Genomic DNA, 20,867 nt, shown 5'->3' with positions numbered 1-20,867 from the left:
TAGCCTCAGCTCAAGGGTTTCCTCCAGGCAGAAGAATTATATATATATACACACACACATATATATATCTGCATACACACATGCTATATGTAATTATTTGCTGTGATAATGCCCTGTCAGAGCTGAAGGAGAAACGGGAATTCCAAGTATTTTCCCATTCTGCACAAGGATGAAGCTACAAACTTTAGATGCTCATTAGTAAAAAGCATTGAGAAAGATCCCAGAATGTTTAACAAATTAAACCTCTGGGGATATCAGCCACAAGGGCTGAGCATCTGAACCTGACCTCCAGGCAAACCCTAGCCCATGGGCTGCCCCTCTCCTTTCTCAAGTCACACTTTAACAAAACCAGTAGTTTTTTTCTTGAGGATACTGGATTTCAACACGCTGAAAGGCTGCAAGAAATGGTTTATGCTTATTTAGTGACTACTGGGCAATGCATTTCCTGGGAAAGTATTGACACAGTTGCACAAGAGTGGCTCACACTCCGTTGGGAATGCTGTGCACGGCTCCAGTTGCCCAAACGCAGTAGCCTGTGACTCACACCTCGCAGGGTATAGTCTGGACAAATGACTCCCAGTTCATCTGCCAGACCAAAACCACCAGCAAGAACTGGGCACAGAGGGAACCAACTGCAGCTGGTTTTTTCCACTTGCTAGAATGGAAAAGAAGGAAGAAAAGAGCCGTTTGCTTTGATACACAATTCCCTTTGACATGAAATCTGTGCTCCAAACAAAACAACCGCTGGAAACAGCAATTGAAACAATAAGAGAAAAGTAAATGACACGGAGCTGGTTTTCCCAGGGCTATTGAACTGCATCTCCAGGCAGGGCTGTTCCCAGAAACAGGAGGAGCATCCTTTGCCATCACCCATACGGCAGCTGTAAAGGTAAATACTGTGTTGGAAGGTAACTGCCACACAAAACTTCACTTCAGATGGAAACATCTCTGCTAGAGCATTTAAATACATATAAGTAGGTACCTCCTCCACCTAGATTTGGCAGTAACCTTACAGTTAGCTTTTGTTTTCCCCAGCAGGTTGCAGGCTGCAAAGCCACAGGAGACCAGTCCAACCTCCCTAATATACAGACCATACATCTGTGCTTTGAGATTGAAGAATTAAGCCGCTGAAGCATGGTCTGAGCACGCACCAGCCAGCCCCAACTGCTCACCAGTTACCAGTTCCCCTTCTTAAGGGCTTGAACATTTGCAGAGAGCCAGAGCCCTGCTTCATCCTGGGGTGTAGAAGCAGCGCAAGCAGACCCCACTGTTCCTTTACTCGCACACCGATGCTACACCACAATGATGCAAACCCTTTACAGAGCCTTCAAGGAGAGCAGCAGGCAACTGCTTTCCCCCATCCAGCAACACAGACAGAGCACAGGAGACCCCCATACACACACTTTGGGTATTGGGTATACACAGGCTGTACCCCAATCACTATCAGACTTTAATAACAGCATAAGGGTGACCCAAGCAGCTGCAGTGAAAGGGGACAATAGCAGGGAGACCTGCCTTGCCTTTTCAGTGAGAGTGTTACATGGGATTAGTAATGTTACACAGATCCTTTCACCACTTGCCTTTCACTTGTTCATATACGGTCCAGGTCAGCAATGGCCAGAAAGTTTATTAAGCAGCAATAGCTGTGGTCTGTGCGAGACAGCGCAGCGCTCTCAGCAGGTCCAGCTGCCTGCTGTGCCCCAGCTCCCCCCAGCCACCCTAAATCAAGGCATGAGGCCATGCCAGATGCTACACTCATAGGGACCTTTCCTGACCACATCCATGAGGTGGAAGAGCTGGTCCTGCACTAATGAGGTTTCATCAGGGCTGTGGGACCAAATGTTGGGTTCTATGGTAAAGTCATCAGAGGGGCCTGAGGGTTTGCACTGGTCACCCCTGAGCCCTGGGTGGGAAGTTGAAGGCAGTGTTACAGCAGCACAAGCGCTCCCTGAGCTAATTAAACCTCATAGTTAGGTCCCTTCTGGACCCACATGTGTATAGAATGGGAACAAATGTGAACACAAAACTGTGTTAATCATCACCTTTTTCACCCTCAAAGGCTGCCTTCTCACACCATCACCTCTACTAATCAGTAGCCCTGCACAGACAGCAATGCATTAACAGCCCCCAATTCATACCAAAGGAATTAAAGTATTTAATACCCAGCACAGATCCAGAAGTTGGGTTTTGAGCATCCAAAGCATCCTCATTTCCATTAGCCAGCACTACACAAGACAAAGCTGTACGAGATCAAAGGGACGTTTGGGAGGCAGCAGCAGTGCAGGGTTCAGCCCTGTTCCTTGCCCTCCTCAACCTCACAGTACATTGGTGCTCAGCAGTTCTTGGGCCATGGCCAGCCGATCCCAGCCCAGATGACTGCTCTGGAGGAGCAGTGGGGGAAAGCAGGGCTGAAAGGACATCTAGTGGCAACCAAAAACCTTCTCAGACAGCCTGGGGACACCTCCGCAGCCCTCTGAGCCTGTCTGCCCTATAAATCAGCGTGGAGCCTGCTCATTGCATTGCTGATGCTGGGAATGCTCTTCCCAGCGCTGCAAGGAAAACTTTAACGGTTGTAGTTCCTTACCCGGGTATGGGAAACCTCCCAAAGCAAACAGCTGTATTTTGGGAAACCTTCTCAGAGTCTTACTCCTTGTATTATCCCATTAACACAGAGCATGCACACTAAGGGCAAAGAGGATCCCTAGCTGCCAGCGTGTCTACAGGAGTCACGCATCCATCACACCTCCACGGAAACTGAACTGCAGCACAACCCGGGAAGACTGATTCCCAAGCTCAAAATCCTTTAGAAACTGCCCAATACACCAAGCCACGTGGCTTTCTTGCCCCGCAGCTCTCCCTCCTGCCACCAGCAGGCCCAGGACCCCACACAGCTGCTGGTCCCCAGGTACTGCACTCAGGTCCTGTCCTCAGGCCGACTTCCCAGCAGGAAAAGCCATAGGTACACACTATCACCTTCAGTGCCCGAGAGAAGAACTTGCTCTCTCTTGCTGGGTATGAGCACACCTTCATCCAACCATGGAATCAAAGCCAAGATCCCTGGAGGAAATGCTTTGTAGAGATGCAACATGTACAAAGCATTCGTTTTCCAAACACTGACTGACAGGCTGTATTTTCTGGTCCTTCTGCCAACCTCTGAAGCACTCAAATCCTCTTGGATTTCTCTCTCATCTTCTGCCTGCTCCTATTACCAGCTCTTTGGGCAGAGACCAGCCTGACGACACACATGGAGAGCCTCCAGCACAACAGGAGCAAGCGGGCACACAGGACCTGGGAGGGAGGGATGACACGACATGAAGTGACAGGGAGGCAGGCAGCCAAGGCCTGGGAAAAAAATCACCACTCCTGTGTTCTTGTTTCCCTTCCTGTGCAACAAAAGGGGGGAGCGAACTCCTCTTGGATGGGCTTCAGAGCCGACCCCCAAAAAAGAGGGGGAGAGAAATCCTGCTGGTGCTCGCTTAAGGCTGATAATTACAGGGATAATTCTGATTTAGTCCCATCATAAATCTCAGCGCAAGAAAAGGGGTCCGAGGTTCGCAAGATTTGCTGGACGACAGAAGCAAAACACGGCTCTAATTGCCCTTCTTTGTGGTGTTTAATTAAGGATTCTGAAGCAACTGATCTCAGTGGTTTCTTCATGGTTACAAACCTGCAAGGGAAAGCAAATCTTTCCGCAGAGCCACCAATCGAAGCTTTGTTGGTTACTAGGCACTAAGTGTGCTCCATCTGAACACTCGGGACTCCCAGAAAAAGAAGCTTATTAAAGGGAAAGAAATGCTACAACCGGCTTCTTTTCCCCCCTCCTTTTCCAGTAGGCTTTGGCAATTTTTAGCTCAGTTCTAATCCCGGAAGAAATGCCTTTTGTCTTTGCCCCTCAGCACTTTTGCCTCATTACGGCCCATTCCATTGTGTTGCATATAAATACTCCATTCCTATTACCTTTAGAATTGCACCATTTGGGTTTACTTCAGCTTCCTCTCCAAGTCTAGAGAACTCGACACTTCTGCAACCACTTGAGGAAAAACAAACTACCCTGGAGCTCCTCAGCTCCCTCCTTGGGCCAGTAATTCCCAGCCAAGTGCCCTTCTCCCCAGCAAGAACCAGTTTGCTGAGTGTTGCCTCTTAAATTCTAACTGAAAGTGACTGGCAGGGTGTTCCCTCACCCTTTTAGTACGCAGTTCTGCCAGGGAAACCCAGGTCTTCACTACAGCAATCAGTGTCAAATCACTGCACCTGACTCCAAGAAACGCCACCAGCTACCGCAGCCATTACACTCAGCCCAAGCTGCATGGGTTCTGCAAAGCTAAGGGATAAAAGAGGCAAATCCTTGGGACTGCTTTGAATCTGAAGGCACCTGGGACAATGTTTTGAAGACATTTGATAAGAGTGGCACACCTGAGTGCAGGACCACCATGTGCTGTATCCCTAAAGGGAGCCCCTACAAGGAAGGGGGAGAGGTTTGGTTTTGGCCAGGTGAAATCCTAACACTTCTACTGCACAGAGCAACATCCTGAAGAATGACGGCAGGAAATGGTGATCAATAAAGAGAAAATGTCAAATATTGCCTTAAAATAATAATAATTAAAAATACATCTTAGGTTTGTCATATCTGGGAAATGTTCTTTAAGATCAGGAGAGAAAGATGGAGAAAGACAAAACCAGCACAGCGCCCAAAAGGGAAAACACAATGCCAGCAGCATTACTGGTCAGAGCAACTGTGTCTGACCTTAGAGCAAGTCCATCAAGGTCCCAGCTCAAAGAAAAACTCTTGCTGGTCCTATTGGCCCCACATCAGCACATGGGCACAGCCACACATGCTAAAAAGGGACATTGCTAGGGGCTCAATTGCTTCTATAGTAAAAGCTGATGAAAGAAGCTGGAAAGCAGCAAGCTCTGAAACCTGGAGTTGAAACACAATTTGAAAGATGGGGTTTTCTATGAGAAAACCAATCTGCTTCCTGTTTTCCTTAAGTTTCAGCTCTGTGCCATGATAACCCAAGTAGCTGACTGAACGCCAGGCCCTTATTTTAAGGGTAATTATAGCAAGCTGTAACCTGCAAGAGAGGAGGGCTGGGGGCATAGCTCCAGTCCCTGGTTAGGATACCAACATCCATAGGAGCTCGCCGTAACAACTCTCTACTCACATATATGTATACGCACACAAATATAACATGGCATTGATAATACTCCTGTTCTTTGACCTTATTTGTATAATACACTCCTTGTAGCAAGTCCTTTCCTACTGATAGAGACAAGAATCATGAATTTGCCTAAAGCCTGCAGTGGAAAAGGATAAAAGGAATCAAATTGAAACAAAGAAGAGCCACAAAGCAAGAAGAGTGGTAAAACAAAGGCTTTTCCATGCCCTAGGAGGACTTTTTCCCCATGTAAAGCAGGTACCTGTGCTCCCCGGCCGAGCCTCCTCGCAGGGCTCTCCATCCCGGCAGCGCAGAGCTGGTTCTGAGCAGCAGCTTGGTAGATATTGACATCTTGTGGCTGCTTCCATCACTTACAAGGCAGACAAGGCAGTTTCCTGCTTTTTCTGGCGAGGCCTGTGGGTGGAGTTAGAGATGAGCTGAATTCCCAGCACCTGGCATGTAATCAGTGGGGCTGGGGTCATTAACAGGTTAATGAAGATAAATAACCACAGGCGCTAAACCCTACAATAAACAACGTCATCCCCTGTTTGTTTTTAGGGGAAAACCATAAAGAAAAGACAAAAAGATCCTTTAGGGTAGGTGCCATCTGTATATACATGAAGCCCACAAGACAAGCAATAAAGATGTGACTTTGTGGACGATGTTTCTCTGTGATATTATAGCCCCATCGGATCCCCTTCTCTGTTTGCACAGTGGGGTAGGAGGCTCGGACCCTTCTTTGACACCTGCCCTGGAGAAGTGTAACTGCACCAACTCCAGCGAAATAATCTCTAATTCCCACTGGAATAGATGGAAACAAGCTTCAGGCCTGCAGCACATTAAACCTGATGTGAAATTAAAGCCAATACTTTGGGGTTTATCCAAGAGGGTTAAAAGCAAGGGAAGACCACAGTCTGAAGAAGAAGTACGTTCACTTAACAATTAGCAATTGCACTTATTTTACTGTTTATCTGTGAACAGAGAATTTACTGCAATTTAATACATGCTTAAGTTGGAAAAAAAAAGCAGCATCCCTGCAGCAGAGGCTCAGCTGAAATACATCAGCCCAGCCTGTCTCCCCTTATTAGCAAGGACTTGTTTCAGAGAAGCTTGTTATTGTGTAAGTGCATACAGCCCCAAGGAAAGAAAACTCATCTAGGACAGCATTTACTTTCCCTTCTCCACTGTCTTTTTAATTCCCTGACCAGTAGAACTAGTATTTATTTAGCAATTTAGGTACCATCCGAGTAGTTCTATTGTTAGGTACCAGTCCCAGCAGCTGCATCATTAGGTACCAGTCCCAGCAGCTGCATCATTAGGTACCAGTCCCAGCAAACCCAGCACTTTGAACCCACATGCAGCAGGGGAGCTTGCAAGGGGTATTCCACCTGTACTTTAACACTCTGCTGTGATTTTTCCCTTTATACCATGAGACATTATCGTAAAGAGGTGCTGAAAGAGATACTTGGCTGTCAGTGTGAGGGAGGGCAAGACTGAGTCCCTCACCTTCACGGTAGCTGCTTACACTAACAGGGGGTGGATTCAGGCTGGAATTTAAGATACTTATACCTGTGGTTTTGTCCCTGAAGAACAGGAATTAAAAGGATATATTGCACTTATAATACTGAGGCTGCAAAGCAGCCCAGTTAAATGGATAGATAGAGGCCGTTTAAGCCACTGCAAAGTATGCCTTTAAATCCCAGAAAGCAGAGCAGATCATTTGCTTTCAGCTAAGTTAAATGAAATCTATTTGAAAAACAGTGGATATCCTTCAAAAAGCTGACTTAGTGCATTAAAAATGAGGGTTACTTTAACAAGAGTTGGGTACCATCTGAGTGTTTCCACTGGAGCAGCTTGCTCCAAGCCTGGCCTTGAGCACTGCCAGGGATGGGGCAGCCACAGGTTCTCTGGGCACCCTGTGCCAGCGCCTCAGCACCCTCACAGGGAAGAACTCGTGCCTCAGAGCTCATCTCAATCTCCCCAGATCAGGTTTCCTTCTCTAAATAAACCCCATCGACAGGAGCTCTCTGCAGGCCGAGGCGATGTAAACCTCTGCCAAGCACAGCCGAGGTTGCAGCTCTGTGCCTTGGGGTGTCACCCTCGGCCCTCGCATGGCCAGGGCAGAGGAAACCGCACCCCAAAGGCTGCACCCAGGGGCCGTAGTGCAGGGTCCTGCCTGGCATGGCCCAGGGCTGGTGCCTGGAGTTCTCTGTTTGCCTTTTCCACCTGCCCCGCTCTTCCCAGGCACTGGGACTCCCACAAGCACCAGAGATCCCTGCCTGGCTCTTTTGGGGTGAATTCATTGCTTTTATTTATTATTATTTTGAATCTTCCTTACTGATAGAATATTTCACTATGGATGGCCTCCATTCATACATAATATATTTATACATCAGATTTATACAGCCAACCTCCTTTGATGTGAAAAGCATCCGGATGGTTTCATACTGATGTGCAGTACAGAAATGACAAACGTTTCCTACCTGCAGTGAAAGCCTGCAGGTGGGTGCATTTCACCTGCTTAAAAACACATGAAGCATCTCATTTTAATTTTAGATATGATGTGTACTCTAACTGACAGAGCAACGCAGTGATTGAGGTGTGATAGACCTTCATCAGGGTACACTGGGAACACCAGTGACACAGCCTTCCTCTGCCGTGTGAAGATGTACCTATCATAGAATCGAGGAATGGTTTGGTTGGAAGGGACCTTAAAGCTCATCCAGCTCCAGCTCCCTTCCACTAGAGCAGCTTGCTCCAAGCCCCTGTGTCCAACCTGGCCTTGAGCACTGCCAGGGATGGGGCAGCCACAGCTTCTCTGGGCACCCTGTGCCAGCGCCTCAGCACCCTCACAGGGAAGAGCTTCTGCCTAAGAGCTAAATACATTTGTTCACATGTGCATGCATGTGTGCGTGCACATGGGACTGTGCACAAGCGCATGGGTACACAGTATAAGCACCTATGTGGTGGGCACACGTAAGTGTGCACACGTTCATACACGTGTTGTGTGTGCACATCAGCAGCGGGGTTGCTCTCCAGCCGTGCTCTCCCGCCCTAAAGCCCAGGGAAGGAAACAGGGAATTCTCTTGCGGGTGCAACCCTTGTACATACAATGCCAGGGAAGGGATTATACCAGGGATTAACATTTTAAACTCCCCTACCAGACCTACTCACTCAAAGATCCTCTGGCCGGTAATCGTATTACTGTCCCTGGGATTACTGCGTTCCTGAGTTCTAACCTGAATTTGGGGTAATTCAGTGAGAGCTGCCCCCAACCCCTGCACACCCCACACTCAGGAGCTGCTGCGTTTGGGTTTTATTCCTTTTCTTTAGCCATTCTCTCTGTTCCCCCTGCCATGGCCGGGAGAAGACTCCACGAGAGCTTTTCTTGTTGCCTGCCTCCTCCTAATTCCCGGTAATTTATCCCGTATTAAAACTCCCTTAAGGAAGAATGGCCCAGGATCCAACACCTGCTATGCAAATGGCAGCAAATCCCTTGGGCCCCTGTGGCGGGGCGATGGGGACCGGGGGGCTGCCGGTGGTCCTGGAGCATCCTCCTCCCCTGACCACAGACCCAGAGCTAGGGGGGGATACCCAGAGCTCCCCGCACAAGAGGCTCAGGCTCAATTTCATCCCACCCTTACGGTGCTTCAATACTTCCAGGTTATCTTTATAGCAGTGAATACAAACTAAACATGAAAGCTAAGCAGAATTATCGATACGGAAGGTATAAAGGAAAACCCGAGCATCTCAGCATGCAGTTGAGCTTCCTGCTTCGCACTTTGTTTCACCCACAGGGCAGCCAATGAATTTTGTCCCTTTCTTTTAGAAGTGTTCTATCTTCAATTAACAAAATACAAATCAACACAAAGAGGGGGAAGAATGGGCGGGAGAAGGTGGAGGGGGAGCAAAAAGGGAAGAAAAAGCTCCTGTACAATGGGGGGGGGGGGGGGGGGGCAAGGGGGCTTGTTTCTCGGAGGTGACATCCTAATCTCATTTTTCCCAGTTAATGTGGTAGCCAGAAGGCTGGGGAAGGGCCAGGCAGGGAGCGTGCCCCAGCAACGTGACCGCATTGGGAAGGTTCGCCCGTTTTCCTTGGATAACTCGGATTAGGGTTGTTGAATCCTCAAGCAACCGGATGCATCCCAGGGCACCTGCGCCCCACTCTGGGTCCAGCCCAGCTTCCCGGGGGGGGGGGAGCAGACAACGCGAGGACCCCTCACAAGTGCCTCCTTCTCCACGCTTTCTTCCCGTGGCCCTTTACCATGATCATATATTTCCCAGCCCTGAGCGCTTGACTGACACTCGGGCTATTATCTGGGGAGATAGATTGTTTGGCCTGAAGATGCATTGTTTGGGCTCCTCATAAAAGAAACAAGTTAAATGCCGCAGCTACCACACACCAAAATGACTCCTCCTGGCCATAAAACCAGTGGGACAAGGAAGTGGTTGTAGGAGTCAAACATAATTGATGCTCAGAAAGATGTTATAAATAATCTGTGCCGAGTCCTCTCTCATGTGCCTCAAAACCACAGAAAGTGGAGCTGGGGGGGGGTTTCTCGTCCCTCTTTATCTCCCCTTGAATTCAAGAGCATAATACACCGTGAGCACCAATAATTGATGTATGTTATAATTCTTCATTACCCTATCAGTAGTCTGGGAAAAGGGGAAGAAAAGAAAATGCCAGAAAGTTATGGTAAAACTTAAGATGCGACAGAAGTAGCTTTCTTTGCTCATGCTGTGAGTGTTTGAATAAGAAGAATGTCCCTGCACTGTAACAAGCTAAAAGAATGAGGAAGACAAAGGATTTCACGAAAAAGGTTTAGATAGAAGACAAGGCAAGTGAAACTGAAAGGAAGGGGAAAAAACCCATTTACAATGGAACAATGCGTGTACTAATCGCTTTGATATATTATACAAACCCAAAGACCCAAAACATTGTGTAATTATTTATAAATGACTTCTCCACTCCTGTGTATAATACCGCAGAAAGAATAAAACTGCAGGCTACTCTCTAAACTATTTCTAAATAGACCTGGCTCAAAAGGAAGCAGAAGTGTTTGAAAAAAACATAATTAATGGTTGATTTTATGGTTGTCTCATTAAAACATTTTAATTACAACAAACAAAATACATTTGTGCTTGCGGGGAACAATCAGTTACCTACTCGCCCCCCTTCCCCTTCCAAAAAGAAGGAAAACTTTGCATCAAACACTTAAAACCTGGAAATGAAACATTCCCACTATTTCTACAGAGCCCACGGGGAGGGATTGAGCCCTGGCCATGGCTCCCAGGCACTTGTGTGGGATTTCAGAGTGGATTCATCTCCTTTGGACCAGGACCCATCCTGGAACTTGGGGATGCTCCCAGTGATGCCCCCATGCTCCCCTCCTGGCATGTGGCCTGAAGCCTCATACTGACCACAGGCAGGTAGAGGATAGGCCAAATCCTCTATAGATGAAGCCATTGCACTGCTCCCAAGGCATTTCCCCATGGTCTCCGTGCTGGCTGAGATCCCTTTCAAACATGGGACTTCCAGGGCTGTCCGTCAGTGAGCAACCAAGGAGTGAACCCCTGAACCTTCCGGTAGCTTCGGGCTGGAAGCTGTAAACTGCCTCTGCTCAGGCCACGGGTCCCAGGAGCACGGCACCATCTGTCCATCCACGCACTCACAGGGCTTGCCTTGTCCCCAGCCCAGGATGGACAAGCTCTGCACAGTGCCCATGCAAGCACGGGGACAAGCTGCCATCAAGCCACCTTCTGGTTTTCCATCTATTTTTATCATTCCTGCTGCATCGACCCAGGGTGAGCATCGACCTTTCCTCCTGCGAGGCACTGGGTCAAGCTCTCTGCTCTCATGGTGATGGGTTTGCCACCAGCCGCACTGCCTCCCCAGATTCAGTTCAAAGCATCTTCCCCAAGCAGCGCTGCTTATTTACTCTGGCCATGCCTTCAAACAACAAGGGAGCAAAAAAGCAGTATTCTCCTGATTGGTATGTTGTTTTGACACCCACAACATTAGTTTAAGCTCTTGCATGCTAATGTAACAAAACACAGAGTTTGGTGAGTTGTATTGACCTGCAGCTTAAACCTTGAAAAATAATGAAGTATATCTAGCTTCTCTGAAGCATCTTCCAACTGCATGAGCAGTTCTACTGTGAACATCTCACCTCCATCCCTGGGGAGAGGAGTGGTGCCAACACTGCTCCAATGATCAGAATTCTGGTCAGTTTTTCCATGTGAGGCTCATCTGATTTCTAATGTAGAGATTTATTTACCTTTTCAAGGCACAATAAACCCCTTCCAGGGAATGGCATCTTCTCATGGACCACCTTCTTCCTTGCTGGAAATGGAAATCCAGAGAGCAATGCTGAGCACTGACAGCCTTCACTGTGAGCACTGCTGACACCTGGGAGCCTTGTGGCACCTTTCCTTCACCAGCCTTTCCTCCACCTTTATTTACTAATTCCTCTTTCTGGAGCCCAGCCATGAGCAGGAGCCAAGGCAGGATGTCCCAGCACAAGGGCACAGGAGCCAGCTTCATGCTTGAGGCCCCACCAAGGCTCAGGAGATAAATGCACTGCAGGGAAACATGCCCACGGTAGTTCGCTGATTTCGGATGAGCAGTTTGTCATCCGAGGTAGTGAAGGATGGGCTGATCCAGCTGTGCTTTTACAGTTTCCATAGTCAAAAATGCCATTTGAATAATTTTCCCTCTTCTTTTTCATTTTCAAGCTCTATGAGGTGTCTCAAAGCAAATGGGATTTACGGCAAGCTTCCTTAGGGCTCAAAACATGAAACTAATAACACCCACGAGCCCATCTGAGCCTAGCCACACTTACATCAAGGTGGAGAAGCTAATATCAAAGGCTAAAAATCAGACTAAGGCATCAGTGAGACGCTGGGAACGCATTCTGTGTTCCTGGAAATCAAAGGTCCTGTTTCATTTTGGGAATTCTTTCTTTTCCCACCCCTAGAAAAGTTCACAGAACTTCTGCAGCTGACTCCCATAGGACCAGGCCCATAAGGTGTAAGAGCTATTATCTGTGCTGGCTGAATAATTTATCTGCAAAATTAGTAGACTGCCTGCGATAGAACGGGTTGAATTATTCATCGGGAATAAATTATCCGAGATATTTAGCACTTCTTTCTGTTTGCGAAGGCTTCCTGAAACAATTCTGGTTCTGTGAATGCATTCGTTATTCATAAGTACGCAGTGAATAGATTATGCAAACAAATTTCAGCCTATGGGTTGTTTGTGAAACAGTCACTTCAGCTCCGGCTATTCATGGCTGTGACTGATCACGGAGACACATGGTGCTCTCTCCCCTCCTTGATTGGAGCACAAACTTTTAAAACAAGAGAATAACAAATGACAAAGTGCAAATGATGGATAAGGACTAATGAATAATGCGCTTTCACTGCAAACCTGCAGACAAGTGATCGGTTGTGCCAAAGTCTGTGGAACTCGAGGGAATCATAAACATTTTAATGAATAAACTATTGACTGCTCAAAGACACCTCCACAAAAGGCAATCAAAGTGCTGCAGACGACACCAGAGTTTATAGCACTATATCCAAAGAGCACGGTAACAGAAGTTTAACACTTTTTGCCATATGCTTCCACAACCTGTACGGTTTGCTGCCTTCTGACTTTCTCCTGGTTCACGTTGGATACTCCACTGCTGATGTCTGCCTCCTGATCGGCCGAGGCCTCTAACCGTGCCATCACTTAAGGGCATGAGTGACTCAGTGAAGTGGAACTACTTAGCACAGTCATTTATGTATGCATGGGCCCTAAAAACATCAGCCTGATTGCAGGTCTGGTGATGGAGAGAGCTCAGTCCCTCCCGCCCAACAGCCCAGCCCTATTAGGTGCTTATACTGTCCATCCAAGCTCTGGACCTGCATAAAGGTTTAAAACCCACAAAGTGAGCTGATGCTGGAAGACTGTTTCTGGTTTGAGACTCTTTAATATTCATCACGCAGAGCTCTCAGGATTGCTCACTTCTGTGTGATCTTCCTGGCACGCAGGAGGTTGACCAGGGATGTTTGCTGGTGTCAGGGATCATCCTGAAGTGAGGAGGGTGGAAAGCAGAAGGAATAATGCTGATCCCAAACTCCTGTCTTGGGTTAAAGAGTAGCTGCTATGAACTTAAAATACAGAGATACAGGCAATAACTTCCGCTCTTGCTTTTCCCTGTTTACCAAAGGCATAGGAGGAAATCACAGGAGAGGAAATGAACCTTCATTTGATGCAAGGGGAAATCATATAAACACGTGTGAGTTCAGGTACAGAAGTGTAAAAACGGTTATTGATGGATGATGACACTGAAAACCTTCCAGAGAGGCAAGCACTTGAGGGCTGACAATGGTGCACTTACAGCACAGACAGTGGTATGCTCTAAGTGTCAGAATGAGGAAACCTTTTAGCCACGTATGAAACTGTGGCTTCCCAAAGTGCTAAACAGTGATACCTGGGCACTTCGAGGGGATTAGCAGAGGGAAGGAGAACTTCACGATGAGAACAACACGGTTCTTTGTTTTTATCCAGAGATGAAGAGTTGTAGGTATACATTCACACCACTGAAGTTTGCAAAATGAGTGTAAATTGCCATTTTTAGCTTTCTGAACACCTGCAAAACCCTTTCCACAGTGAAGCGCCCAAAAGCCAAAGCAGGTGTAAATACTTCCCTCTGAAACACCGGAGGGAGAAGGCTTGTGACTTAAAGTTTTATCACTTCAGACCATATTCACTTTGATGAAGGATGCGCAGAACAAACTGCGAGGTGCAAAGAGAACCCGAAGAAATCCTGCACCAGATTCTGGCTGCGGGACAAAGTACGGGTCGTCCTTTTAAACTCATGCCAAGCGCTTGTGGTCAGCCCAGGATAACTGCTATGGTTAGCGCAGACCAGCCCCTTGTGGTTAGTCCGGGCTAACTCAGTGACCCCTCCACCTCCGTGCACAGCACTGACACCCCCCCCCCAGTCCCGTCCCGCTTTGTCCGGCCACCGCCGTCCTTCTCCGCTCCCGCACAGGGGGACAAAAGCGCGGGGAGGGGGGTCGGGGTGTCCCCCTCCTCCCAAGCATCCCCCCCCCCCCCCCCCCGCATCCCCCGGGGCCGCGGCAGATGCGCGGCTGGCCGCGGTAATTGCGGGCACGCTCCGGAGGGCGCGGCGCACGGGGCCGACCTGCCGCCTCGGCGCGGCCCCGCGGGGCGGCCACGGGGCCATTGTCCGCCCGGCGCTATAAGTACGGGCGGCAGCGCCGTCGTGTGCCAAAGCCGCCGCTCACACGAGCGGATCGCAGCCCGCAGCACTTCAAAGACAAGAGCGGTCGCGTGTCGTCCCCCCCCCGCCCCGCCTCCCCCCGGCGCTCGCTGGGCTTTTCTTTCCTCTTTATCTTTCATTTTTGCTTTCCCGCACCCGCGGAGGCGCGGGGCCCGCGCTGCCTCCCCCCGCAGCGCCAACCTTCGCCTTTCTTTCCTCTCCCATCTCTGTATTTTTATACCGTTATTTGCTGTCACTGCATCCCGGGGAGAGCCTTTCCATGTGAGTACGGGAGCGCCGGCACCTGCGCGGCGCGGTCCCGCCGTGCCAAGCACCGCCACCCCCAGTGGTTATTTCTCTATTTTAACCCCTTCTCCCCACACCCCTTCCCCGGCCGCTTCGCACCTTTCCCTTCCTTACTCCCCCCCCTCACCCAACCCTTCCGCCCCGTCCCGCGCAGTGACAGCGGCTCCATGTTCTCTCCCGCAGGATGCCCGCGGACGCGGCCAGCAACGGCGCGGAACCTCCGCGGGAACGGCGGCGGCGGCGCGGGCGGGCTCGGGCGCGCACCGAAGCGTTGCTGCACACGCTGAAGCGCAGCCGGCGGGTGAAGGCCAACGACCGCGAGAGGAACCGCATGCACCACCTCAACGCCGCCCTGGATGAGCTCCGCAGCGTCCTGCCCACCTTCCCCGACGACACCAAGCTCACCAAGATCGAGACCCTGCGCTTCGCCTACAACTACATCTGGGCCCTCTCCGAGACCCTCCGCCTGGCCGAGCAGTGCCTTCCGCAGCCCCCCGCCTTCCGCGGGGCCCCCGCGCCCCCCAGCCCCGGCAGCGACGCCGGGTCCTGGCTGTCCAGCGCCTCCCCGTCCGCCCCTTCTCTCTGCGCCTCCGCCTCCGGCCCCAGCAGCCCCGCCACCTCCGAGGACTGCGCTTACGCGCCCGCTGACGCCCTGCGAGGCTTCTGCGGGCTGCCCGCGGCCCCCGGCGCTCCCTGCCGCTAGTGCCGCCCGGTTCTCCCCTCCCGAGGGCTGCGGGTGATGGATAAGGGAGGAGGGGTCTCCCTCCGTTGCACTTTCCACCACCCTCCCGTCTCCATCCCTATCCCCCCGACCCCCGCCTCGCCTCCCGTGCGCCTCCGAAAACCGGGATGAAAAGCGACAGATTTGCTGCCGCAGACGAGGTGAAAAGTCAATTTTACAATTTGTAGCTCTCCGGCGAAGAAAAACGAGCATGAAAATTTGGTTTGAACGCCCTGACAATGCCATGAAAAGGCTTAAGGGGCCGATGCGGCCCGGGGCGCAGCGCGGGGCTCAGCGCATCCCACACACCCTCCTCTTTCCCCCTGCCCTCAACCGGGGGCCTCAGCACCGGCCTCGATGGGACCCCCGACCTCCCCCCCTCCCTCCCCGCCCGCCGGACAAGCGGAGGGGCTCATGCATTATAGATGCTGACCCCCAGCGCGGCGGCCTTGCTTTAGAGCAGGAGCAGACACGGGGTATTCAGCGACCGGGCCAGAGAGCGGTTTAATTTATTCAAGATGTTCTTTCATATGAAAATTGTATTTTTGTACATAAAGAGCTTTATTCTATTATTATGCCTCTTATCAAAGTGGGGGTTTTGTTTTGTTTTTAAAAGAAATTGTACTTTACCCTGTAAATAAAAGTTTTAACGTTTGTACTGAACTTCAGCAGTGCCTCTGCAGTTTCTTTTCCTGAGCCCGTCAGAAGGGCTTTTGCTCCTCAGAAGGAGGCTGGGGTGGAAGGGAAGGGTTTGCCCCAGTAGGAGCTGGTGTTTTGGACACCGCACTGACCACAGACATGTGCAAACATCAGCTGGTTCTATGTCTCAGAGAAGGGATTTGACACCCGTTCAGGGTGCACAGGCAGAGAGCAGTGCCAGCATTCAAGATTGCCCTTGCCATGGTTCATGAGAGGAAATGGAAGGTGTTGGGGGTTTGGGGGCAAGGAGAGGATGCTGGACCCCGGAACAGGGTGCAGAGCTCATAGCTTCGCCTAAACTTTCAGTGTTAGGGGAACTCAGCTGCTAGGAGCTGCCCTTTTTCCTCACGGCACATGGTGGGATGGAAGCTCTGCCCATTTGCTTCCATGCAGGGAGAGGAGAAAGGGTGGCCAGAGGCCTTGGCACCAGCCCTGGTACAGCTCTGGCCCTCAGCTAGAGATTGGGGGTGCCCAGAAAGGCCCTCGCCTCCAGGGAATCTGCTCCACTGCTGGGAAACCCCAACCTTCCCTTTCCCCTGCATTTGTGTGCAATGGGGGAGCCCTCTGACCCCCAAAATCCTACCTGGCTGAAGGGCTTCTATTCTTTATGTCTCCCCTCTCCAGCATTGATCAGCACCCCCATACTGCACTAGGCACACAGACACCCTTAAAAGTAACAGTTTTATCCTCTCTGCCCTGTTTTATGGGGAGAATGAGGCAGCTCAGCTGTGGTGCTCCAGCTACCTTTAAAACACTGGTGAATCAGAGATGTATGGGCAGTTAATGTGGTATCTGTGGGGAAAGAAGGTGGATGCTGGGATATATGGTGCTGTACAAGCCCAAATAAGCCAGCTTTAACACATCTCAGGTGGGACTCTGAATGAATTGGCTTCCATTTTAATATGCCTCAGTTTCCTATCTGTAAAACTGGGGCACCACCATCCCCTCACATCATCAGTGAATGTAGTGGTTTCATTAATCAGAGCTTCAGAACACTCAGATGCTCAGGGCTGCTGTAAAAGCCCAAGAAGAGATTCAGTCCTTAGGACACTATCATTTACTGTGCAGGGAAAAAAGGCAGGCTGCAAACACTGAAAGTGTTAGGCAAAGCCCTGAGAAGCTGTTCATCACACAGGCAAAATCTCTGCCTGAAAAGTCAACCCTCCCATGTAATGAAGAAGGTGGAGTTCTTATCAAAACTATAACATAGGATCAGATCATTGTTGCAAAAATGAGAAGGAAAGGAGGTGAATTAGGTTTGCACCTCAATATCAGCATTTTTGAGTGCCCAAATCTGCAGTCTTTCTATTTCCTTAACATAGTTTTCGCATGCTTCTCTATACACATACCTCTGTGCCTCAGTAAGTCTAAATGCTGCAAAGGAAATGGCATTATTTGGAAACCCTAATAGCAGAGTAATTCTCATATTAATTAAAGACACCATCAACCAGTACAGGCCAGTTGCTTAATGGTGTCCTGTTAAAGAAAAGAGATTTGTGAAATCTAATTCTGGCAGTAACAGGTCTTGATCTGTGACGCAGTGAAGCTTTGCTTGCACCTGCCCTTGAAAGCCAGGAGGTTTTGTATGGAGTAGCCTCCAGGGGCTGAAATTTAGTACAGTCCATGGAGACGGAAGGTCATCTAAAGTCACTGGGTCCCAAGACACTGGACTTCAATCTCAAAGAAGAAAACCCCCTCCAAACTTCAAAATATCCTCTATTCTTTTGTGTTTTCTTAGCTGCGAGCAGAGCTCTGTGGACATTATGCAGTCTATAAAGACCATACATCTACCAGGACGCAGTGTATGATGTTAATGTTCCTAAATGGGCAATGAAAGCTGCAAACTGCGTGAGGATACAATTAGATTCATACATTAACATGAGTCAGAGAACAGTTTTTCCCCCGAGCGGTGATAGGTTCAGACATAGTTGAACAAATCTGCCGCCGGGACAGATGGAATGCCTATATTCAGAGGCTGCAGGACCAACCTGCACCCCCGTTTACAACAAGGGGGTCTGTATTTATGTCTGTCAAAAGAGTAGTTTGGTGAATTGACAGGGAGCTGGAACAGGCTTCCCCCACTGCAAGCAGGCGGATTGTTCTAATTGCACTAAAATAATCTCTTAGCACTCATACAGGGAGGCAAAAAATAGGTGGCTGAAATGCTTGGATGGATTAAATCATTGGCAAATCTTTGGAAATACCACATAGCAACATGGTAAAAAAGATCTATAAGCAGGCACCAGTCCCAATCCCACTGAATCCAGCGGTAAAACCCATTTCTGCCTTCAAAAATAACTGAAATAAACTGATTTTGAGCCTTGGCACTACATTACATGCACGTATATGCATTTCTTTCATGCCTGCTGATAGGTGTTGGTAATCCTTTATCCTTGCTGGAACCAAACAGCCACCTCCAGGGCATGCAAGCATTAGGGACCCTCTGTCAGGAGGCTCTGCAAGTCCTTAGGTCTCACTTAATTCCCCTTTAGTTAGGAGAGAAAGTCTGTGATGGCCCCATAGATAGGGCATCCCTGCTAGCTGGTAAATGGGCTTCCAGCACAGCCTTTCTCAAAACAACTGAGTTTATCCCACTTTCTCTCTGCTGAGATTTACTGTGGAGAAACAAGAGCATTACCAACTATAAGATGCTCATCGTGACAGGGCTCGAAGCATCCTCACAGTACTGGAGCTACTTTGTTCCAGTACTTTCCATCTGATTTGAAGCTTTAGAGAATCTCTGTGAGTTACCTGTGCTCAAAAAGCGAGCGAATAGCTGCAAATCCAAAGCTCTGTACAGGCTTCAGTAACAAGCATTTTCTGCACTTCGAAGCCCTGTTGTGCTGTCGTCCCTGCTGGGGTGAGGCTCAGACAATGCTTGGGGTTTAGCTGCTAACAACAGCATCCTCAGAAGGATTTCTATTATTGGGTGTCAATCTGTTGTAGATTTTGTTTTTACTCTGTACATGATCTGTAAAATACAGTCTGCACCACTACCTGTGAGCACATGAAACTTAATACTATAATTATACATCTCTGGGGCTCAAATGCCCCATTAAGGCTGATTTGTATAGTGGGGAGAGATTATCAGAACAGAAGCAGGTGAGGACTAATTTAGAGGAGCTTTTTTAATGGTGGCGTATGCAATTAAAAGACATCATCTGGAGGGGCAGAGCTGCTGAGGACCAAGCAGATTTACTGACAGTACCATCCGTGAGCACTGCAGAATGGAGATGCCAAAATGCCGCATAAAATACTTCCAGCTGATACCTTGCTAAACACTTACAGTCGCCAAATGAAATTTCTTAATCTAGATTCGCAAATTAACTGATTTGTTAAAACCAGTTTTATGCCCAGTAGCTTGGTGGTAGTGCCCATGAACAGCTAACACCTTTTCCTTCTTCATCCTCAACCAAAAGGCATAATGGTCAACATGAAACAATCGCAGGTGTCATGTCAGCTTTGGTGAAGTAGCAGATCCTTTCAAAAGGCCTATGGGATCCTGTTGTTAGTCACCAGGGCAATGAGTGGGGTGAAACAGATGTGGCCCTGGAAATAGGGTTTACCCCCCACCGCCTCTCTGCCGATATTACTACCCTCTTGGAAGAGATGGCAAATGATTCACGTGAGGGATTGATGGTGCCAGCTCAGGGCTCCACATACTGAGCACTGCTCCTCTGTTTTCATCATCGTTAGTATCATTTTTCACTTGTCAGTCTTCCGGTTTAAGATCCACTAGGCAGGAGTGAATAGACTCTTCCCAATGGATAATGCTTTTCTCTGCCAGCGTGGAAATGCGGATGGCACAGCACTCGTTGTTATTCCAGTCTCCCGCTTTTGCCTCTGTTTCACTGTCTCTGCAGCAGCATCTGTCCGTACCTCCCAGCTCGCTGCTCAGAAACCTTGTGAGACTGAAGGTTGGAAAAGGAAAAAGAAATATCACATTAGAGAGGCTGGGACAGAGGTGCCACCCTTCTCCATGGCATGTGCATGACTCTGCAGGTACAAGAAATGGTTCTCACTTGGTTTCTGCCCCCTTTGTTGGACTCCTTGACTGCCAGTGGGACTTTGGCCCAGGGTCAGTAGGATGGGGTACGCAGCCGACTTCTGCACAGAGTAAAAAGCTTGTGAAGAAGGGTCCAAAGACATGGTCTTGCAGGCACTGTGCTGATGGAAGCATCAACACTGAGTTCAGAAAGTAGGTTTGCAAATGCTGTAACTGGAAAGATAATGCTTACGGTGTCTCACTAACAACCATGCTCTGAGCTCATCCATTTACTTGCACCATTCAGCCCCCTGCTCCCTGAATTTCCACCCAGGAGATGCGTCTTTCAGGGAAAGACCAGCCTGTGTCAGTGCACGGCCTCCTTTCCACTCTTGCTTCGTGCCCATGAGATGTTCTCAATTACAAACCCAATCATGTGAGGGGACTGACGCCTCTATTTCCCAAACAAGGATTTGGCAGAGTCCTCAGGACTTCACTGTCTCTTTCTTGGATTATTACATTCTGCGCATTCCAGGATAATCTCTTTTTATTTAAGCTGAAGGCTTCACAAAATTGCCTTCTAGGAAAACCTTTAAAGCTGTCTAATGGCAACCCAAGCTGATTACGGACCGTAATGGTTTGTTGCACAAATAATGGATTAAGTTCCATCTGTAGGAGTTAATCTGACTATTTCTACAAACAAACAACTTGTTCTGCTTCTCTCTGTA

General features: G+C 49.0%; 1 protein-coding gene across 1 annotated transcript; it reads left to right on the top strand.

The window, feature by feature from the left end:
- The first annotated feature begins 14,918 nt into the window (after positions 1 to 14,918).
- NEUROG1 (neurogenin 1) lies at positions 14,919 to 16,141 on the top strand. Its single transcript, XM_057409408.1, has one exon. The coding sequence runs from the start codon at positions 14,919 to 14,921 to the stop codon at positions 15,435 to 15,437; it is 519 nt and encodes a 172-aa protein (XP_057265391.1). The 3' UTR covers positions 15,438 to 16,141.
- The last annotated feature ends 4,726 nt before the right edge of the window (positions 16,142 to 20,867 follow it).

The sequence above is a fragment of the Pezoporus wallicus genome, unplaced genomic scaffold, assembly GCF_028554395.1.
Source record: "Pezoporus wallicus isolate ANWC-B61680 ecotype Strahan unplaced genomic scaffold, APGP_CSIRO_Pwel_v1 contig_8166, whole genome shotgun sequence".
NCBI lineage: Eukaryota > Metazoa > Chordata > Aves > Psittaciformes > Psittacidae > Pezoporus > Pezoporus wallicus.
This window is presented reverse-complemented; position numbering and strand designations above follow the sequence as displayed.

Bases quoted from the DNA above. Each gene is read 5' to 3' on its own strand.
- NEUROG1 (XM_057409408.1), top strand. From the start codon at position 14,919: ATGCCCGCGGACGCGGCCAGCAACGGCGCGGAACCTCCGCGGGAACGG.